At 37.6% G+C, this 7,784-nt stretch overlaps 1 protein-coding gene across 1 annotated transcript in view; it reads left to right on the forward strand.

Annotated features, from left to right (window-relative positions):
* MAN1A1 (mannosidase alpha class 1A member 1) overlaps positions 1–7,784 on the forward strand; it is a 229,739-nt gene that overhangs the window by 207,299 nt on the left and 14,656 nt on the right. The window contains exon 10 of the mRNA XM_042782736.1: positions 2,721–2,836. Within this exon, the coding sequence (XP_042638670.1) occupies positions 2,721–2,836 (116 nt within the window). The remainder of the gene's footprint in view (positions 1–2,720; positions 2,837–7,784) is intronic.

Raw genomic sequence — 7,784 nt, forward strand, 5'->3', positions numbered from 1 at the left:
AACCCAGGGGGAAGGAGGAATCAAGCTGCTCCTGACTGTTAGTTTTCAACTCTTATTGTTTTAACTTTGAAAGACATATCTGGATCATAGCCATCATTTTCCATTACTTCATTTAGTCCTTGTTATTTTGACAGTCATCAGACAGTGATTTGCTTTACCATGCATCACTTGCATTTGTCTCCTGCAATCATGTTTGTAACAACAGGGCTTATTATTGATGAGGTAGTACCTAGTTTGCAAATGTCAGAGTTTTCTGTGGTGATTTATTTAGGAAGCTGTAAAGGTCACTTCAAACACTGCTATTTTAAGAATTAGCCTTATAATTAAAAAAAAAATAAATCTTTTATATTAAAATTAAAACTATAATTTTCTGCAATTAGAAAATCTTATGTTTAATCTACTTAAAAATACAGTCCTTCTAGCTTGAGCCGGTGAAGTTCTTATTAAAGTTCACTTGGAAGAATGTTGCTTTATTCCTCCATCGTTTATGAAGCACCTACTCTGTGCAAGATACTTTCTAGGTGCTGGTATAGATTGGGAAACATACTAAGCCTTGCCTCTGCCCTCCTGGATCATGGTCTCATGGACGAGACAGAAGAATTCCACCATATTATGAAAGTACAAATGTGGTACATGGGTGCTATCAAAAAAGCGCACTTAAATATGAACCTAATAGAGTCTTCAGGGAAGGAACATTTGATCTCAGATATGAATAAGAATTTGAAAAATAAGAAAGTGGCTTGGTAGTGCATTTCAGGCAGAGAGAAAAACATCTGTGGAAACTCTGAGGAAGGGACCTGATGTTTTGGTGGGCCAAAAGAAGAGCAAGGTGCTAAAAGCACAGAGAACAAGTGAAGCAAGACTGATGTTACAAGCAAGACTGGGTTCACACAGGGCTCCCAAGTTGCCCCAAGGATTTGCATTTTTGCCATTGACTGATTTCAAGTACAGGAGTGATCAGATTCACATGTTCTGATGATCCTTTTGGCATTAATGTGAGAAACAGATCGGAGTGGGGCTGTCATTGGAATTTTCTGTGAGGATGAAAGTGTTCTGTATCTTCCCTATTCAGAAGTGCAGTAGCCAAGGACCACATGTAGCTATTCAGCACTAGTGTGACTGAAGACTGAATTTTTTATTTTGTTTAATTTTAATTAATTAAAAACTCGGTAGCCACATGCATCAGAGTGAGTGCTGGAGACCAGATACTAGCAAACTCTGAGGCAAGAGATAGTCTCACCTTAGGCTAGGATTATATTGGTGAGGACAGAGAGGAGTGGGTAGATGCAAGAGGCATTTAGGAAGTAAAATTATAATAGATTTTGCCTGTTGACCAAGAAAACAAGAAGAGGAACAATACAGAATACCTACTTGATTTCTGGTGTAAGCAGTTGGGGATATGGTGGTACCATTTACTGAGCTAGGGATCAGAGCAGAAGAGGTTGAGAAGGAAAGGAGAATGAATTCAGTTTTTAACCTATTTAATTTTTGATGTCCCTGTAGACATTCAAGTGGAGGTATTGGGTAGGCATCAAGATAAAAATGGTTGTTAACTATAGATACTGATGTACTTTTGTATAACTAAGTGAACAAATAAAGAAGCCCTGGTGGCGCAGTGCTTAAGTGCACAGCTGCTAAGCAAAAGGTCAGCAGTTCAAAACTATCATTCCACTCCATGAGAGAAAGATGAGGCAGTCTGCTCCCATAAAGACTTATAACTTTGGGAGCCCTATGGCACAGTTCTACTCTGTCCTACAGGGTCATTATGAGTCAAAATTGACTCAACGGCAATGGGTTATTGGTTTTGTTGGTTGGTTTGCTTGTTTTAAGTACATAATTAAATTGGTTTTGCATTGTTAAACTTTTCCAAAACAAGTTTTCCAAAGTAACACCATTTTATTAATGCTTGAATTCTCTAAGAATTCTAGGAATGATATTTCATTGTGTTTCTGTTTTTACAGGCAAATATGCTTAAATAATAAAAGTATTCAAGCAGTAGGAAAAAGAATACATTTAGTGTTATATAACGGAGAGCAAGCAGATCCAAATCTGAGGCTGTGTGGCTTCTGGACTCATGTGTCACTAATCAACATTTTAATCTCGTTGAAGCTCTCTAAGCTTACTTTCTCACCTTCATGATGAAGATAATGATATTTTCCCTACAAGTTGTATGGTTGTTGCGGTAGACATAGTGGATCTGGCAAAAGCAAGGATGATGAAAAAAAAAAAAAAACTCAGTGCCATCAAGTCAGCTCTGACTCATAGCAGCCCTTCTTTGGGTTTCCAAGGCAGTATCTCTGCAGAAGCAGATTGCCCAGTCTTCCTTCCATGAGTTTGAGCTGCCAGCCTTCTAATTAGCAGTCACCAGAGCTCCTATTGATAGTTAAGGCAACTAAAAATTTTATTTGAATATATACTGTGGAACATTTTAATTTGCCATTTTTAAACTAGAGAACCAGATCTTTTGGAATTAAAGGAGATTATCTTCATGTTTACAAAACCACCCTGCTAATTATTTTGAATATATCACATTAATTAACAGTACATCTGCTCACCTCAGAATAGCTTTCAGAAAATTAGAAATTTGTTGGAGTTTTAAATGTAACATCAAGTTGCAGTTTATGTAGAGTTTTATATCCAAGTTGCTAATGTGATTTTGCTGGGTTACCTGAATTAAAGCCTGAACCACTCTAAAATTTTTCATTTCCCTCTCTTTTCAGATCATGTATCAGTTGGAGGACTTGGAGACAGCTTTTATGAGTATTTGCTAAAAGCATGGTTAATGTCTGACAAGACAGATGTAGAAGCTAAGAAGATGTATTTTGATGCCGTTCAGGTAAACCCAATATTTAACTCATCTGTGCCACTTAGTTCTAGCTTATAACTTGCATTTTAATCAAGTTTAGTGACATGATGGAATACTACATGAGTGGAATACCAAGCATTTCCAGTTAGATAGAGTTCAGTATCTGCTAACATCATTACAACAATAAGCATCATACTTAATGCATTTAGTTTCAATAAAAACACACCGCCATTGAGTCATTTCCAACTCATGAAGACTCCATAGGGTTTCCGAGGCTATTCATCTTCGTGGACTCAAACTGCCTCATCTTTCTCCTGCAGAGCCACTGGTGGGTTCAAACCACTGAACTTTGGGTTAGCAGCCCCACATCTTAACCACAGTGCCACCAGAGCTTCCTTTATTTCTAATAGAGCAGTAAAAAGTTTTTTACATGATTTAGACTTCAGTTAAGATTCACATATCTGAAAGAGAAGTATTCTTTTATAAATGTGAGTTTCCTGTTTAAAGCCACACTTTAAAGAAAAGAAAATCTTGAATTTGTATTCTGAAAATTAATTAAATTACCCAGGAATGGAAACAGTACTAATGGGTGCCCATGTGAAATAAACTTGTTTCCAGGGATATATGGGCATGAGGTTATACATATGTGTTACTGTTTCTAAGAAAATTCACATATAAATACCTGAATTAACCCAATATTTAAGGATAGGTTATTAATATTTTTAAAAGATCTCTTATGGAAAAGGGAGAGCTCTGTTGGCATAGTGCCTGAGGCATTTGACTGCTAACCAGAAGGCTGGTGGTCAAACCCACAAGCCACTCCTCAGAAAGAAGGTTGGGCAATCTACTTCTGTAGTGATACTGCCTCAGAAACCCATGGACGGGTTGCTATGAGTCAGGTCTGACTCAACAGCAGTGTGTTTGGTTTTTTGTTTGTCTGGAAAAGGAAGGGCGATCTGGTGGTGTAGTGGTTAAGGCATTTGGCTGCTAACCAAAAGGTCAATGGTTCGAACCTACCAGCTGCTCCATAGAAAAAAGATGAGGCAGTCTGTGTCCATAAAGATTTACAAGCTTGGAAACCCAATGCAGGTCGCTATGAGTTAGAATCAACTTGATGACGGTGAGTTTGTTTTGTTTTGTTTTGTTTTTTTAATGAAAAGGAATGAGTGAAAGTAAATATTTGTTGAATTGCCTGATGTGTGCTAAGTAGTATGTTAGGTAGATACTTTAAATGAGGTTTTTTTCTCACAATATTTGAAACAAACAAACAGAAAAATCCATTGCTGTGGCATCTGTGGGCCCTATGAGATAGAGTGGAACTGTCCCACAAGGCTGTAATCTTTACAGAAGCAGACTGCTACATCTTTCACCTATGGAGCAACTAGTGATTCCAAACCACCAGCGTTTAAGACAGCAGCACTAAACCATTGTGCCACCAGGGCTCCTTATATTCACCCAGTTCTACAAATATGAGAACTAAACTTTAGATCGACTGAGTGTGGGACCAAAATTAAAATTTCTCTGTACTAATACCTACCCCCTTTACTTTACCACTATGGATTCATTTATGAATAAGAATTTCTGTAAAACTCAAAAACTCACTGCTGCTGAGTCAGATCCAACTCATAGCCACCCCTCCTTGGTTCTGAGGCGGTACTACTGGGGAAGTAGATTGCTCAACCTTCTTAAGGAGTGGCTGGTGGGTTTGAACCGCCAGCCTTCTGGTTAGCAGTCAAGTGCCTTAGGCACTATGCTACCAGAGCTCCTATTTCACATATAAAAACCATAAACATTTAAATGTAGTATAGAAATTCATAAACATTTCAATGTAGTGTAGAAATTCTTAGGAGCTCTGGTGGTGTAGTGCCTAAGGCACTTGACTGCTAACCAGAAGGCTGGCGGTTCTAACCCACCAGCCACTCCTCAGAAAAGGGTTGGGCACATTAGTTAAAACATTGACCTGCATTAATAAGGCAAGTGGTGAATCTCAAAAACAAACTAAGGATTGTCTGTGTGACCCCTTCTAGGCTTATTTTTCTTTGTTCCTGAATAAGGTTCCAGGTTTTGACCTAGAGAGTTCTTCTCTATATATTATGTTTTTCATTATGTCGTCTTCTAATTACCATACTGGCAGTCATTTTAATCATTCTAATTTTAAAGTAGCCCCTAAAAAGCTTAAAATTCCAGGAAAGGTGGCTTTGAAATATTCTTTTATATTTTTCCCCCAGTTTCTAGAACTATACCCACAAAGCTTTTAATGTATTGTACTTAGACAAATCATTGACAGGAATATCCATTAAGAACAAATGAAGTCAAAGTGTTTCCTGTTTCTCTTAACAGTAAAAACAGTTTCAATCCATTATATGCTTGCAACTTAGAAAGCAAAGCTTGAACAACTGAACTTCTGAATTGAGAAGTAGCAGTCTTACACAACAAAGTTTCTTTTTGCTAAATTGTACTTTAAATGATTACCATTATCTAAACAGAATGTGGGGAACAAATCAAGTTCTGTTCCTTGTTCTGATGTGGGTGAACCTTGAAAACATTATGCTAAGTGAAATAAGCCAGACACAAAAGGACAAATATTGTATGATTCCATTTATATGGAATATCCAGAACAGGCAAATGCAGAGACAGAAAGTAAATTGGTGGTTACTATGACCACGGGGTGACACTTGCCTGCTAACCAGACGGCTGGCGGTTCAAACCCACCAGCCACTCCTCGGAAGGAAGGTTGGGCAATCCTACTTCCGTAGTGATACTGCCTCGGAAACCCAAGGAGGGGTCGCTATGAGTCGGGCCGGCTCGACGGCACATAGCAACAACAACAACAACAATGACCACGGGGAGGAGAAATGAGGAGTAATTGCTTAATAGGTACAGTTTCTGTTTGAGGTCAGGGGAAAGTTTTGGAAAGTAATGAGTGTAAAATGAGTGTAAAAATGATTTAAATTTTACATTATACACAATTTACCATATTTAAAGAAAGATAAGAACATCATTATCTAAGGATCATTTACATTATCACCCTGGGTAGTTGAATTATTAGAGGTAAGATTATTCTGTTTTAGGATCAAAATGGTGGAAAGCATTTAATCCCAAAGTGGTATATTTTCTTTGGTTCTTTTAATAACAAAATACTTTAAGCTTTAAACTGGCTTTTATTGCCCTATGTGGAGACTACACTAAGAATCCAAAGTAATAGATACTCACCCTGCCAGTTGTCCATTGGAGTGCCAGTTGTCCACCTGGGCAGGTGGCATATCAGACACTTAAGATTCTAAGAGCCTTATCAAAATATTTTTTAAAAATGTAAAATAACAAAATATGTAGTATTCTTATTTCCTAATCATTTCTCTGTAGACTTAACACAAAGTTTTTGTAGTGTCACTGTGTTAGACTGGGTTCTCTAGAGAAGCAAAACCAGTAAAGCTTATATAGAGAGAGAGAGAGAGAGAGAGAGAGAAAAGAGAAATTTATCTTAGGAAAATGGCTCACACACTTATAGAAGCTGGCAAGTCCAAAGTTCTTGATCAAACGTCAAGCTGGAGGCTTTTCCCAACTCACACAGCTGCAGGGGCTGAGGAGCTCAAGGTTGGCAAGCAGTATAATGGCTGTTGACTCCAACGAATGATGAATCCAAGATCTTCAGGCTGAATGGTGGATTGTTCACTCACGGACAGTTGTAGGCAGCACAACAGAATCCTGATCCACAGAAGAGTGTCTCTATTCCCAGGATGTCCATAAATATACTGGAAGCAGGCCACACCCCTAGGGAAACTCCCTTTCAACGGATTGGCTGCTCAAAACATATACATCTGATTCCATCATTGGAACAACCCATATCACAACTGCTTAAACCACACAGAATTGTGGTACAGCCAGGTTCACAAATAGCTCCAACTATCACAATTACTAATAACCACTATTTTTTCCTCCTTTATATTTACTTGCTTCTCACTGCCGCACAAAGCCATGGCTTTGAAGGTCTTGGAATTTCATTGTCATTTATTTTTAGAGGTAGCAATTTGCTCAGAATCATGCCAGAAATAATATAGTATTTTATTCAGCATCCATAACAAGGTGTAATAATGTTTCTCTAATCCATGCTCAAAAGCTATTACTCTTGCCATGTAGAAAGAATAATTTCTTGGTTGATGAACAAGTATCTACTTAAAGGACTTTATTGTAGTTTGTGCTATAAGAAGTGCAAATAGCTAAAAATGTTCTATTACATTAAATAAGAATTAAATACTAATGTGATAGCTTGACCATCAATAAAATTAGTTTAACCCCATTAATGAGCACAGAGCTCTGGTAGTGTAGTGCCTAAGGCACTTGACTGCTAACCAGAAGGCCAGCGGTTCAAACCCACCACCCACTCCTCGGAAGGAAGATGGGGCAATGTACTTCCATAGTGATACTGCCTCAGAAACCCAAGGAGGGGTCGCTATGAGTCGGGGCCAACTCAATGGCACATAACTACAACAACAAGTATGTTTATCTAATTCTTACAATCTTGGTATTGTTTGTTTATTTCCGATAGAGGTAGGAAAGGTCTTATCTGCCTGTGTATTCATTTTCTCTATCAGGACATTTTTTCTGTGTCTTTTATTCTGAAATATGCTTCAAAAACCCTCCCTTTTTGGATAGTAGTATAACAGCTATAGATAGAGTCATAGCCCTTTTCTTTCTATGAAGTAATTGAGGGGAAAAATAGTTCTTGTTAAAGTGGAAATTAGTAATTCTAAACACCTTTCATGTTTTAAAATAGGTTTTATTTTCTCTATCTTGTTTAAAATATTAACAGTCCTAGGATAGAAACGAGATGTTTTATAAATTATTTTTGTAAACATTACCATTTTAAAGGATAGATTTGATGCATTGAACACCAATGACTGAAAGCCAGATGAATTATGGGAAAATATCAAGAACATTATCCATGAAGAAAGCAAGAGATCACTAAAAAGACAAGAAA

The sequence above is a fragment of the Orycteropus afer genome, unplaced genomic scaffold (assembly GCF_000298275.1).
Source record: "Orycteropus afer afer isolate SDZICR_OR568_19922 unplaced genomic scaffold, OryAfe1.0 scaffold00441, whole genome shotgun sequence".
Classification (NCBI taxonomy): Eukaryota; Metazoa; Chordata; class Mammalia; order Tubulidentata; family Orycteropodidae; genus Orycteropus; species Orycteropus afer.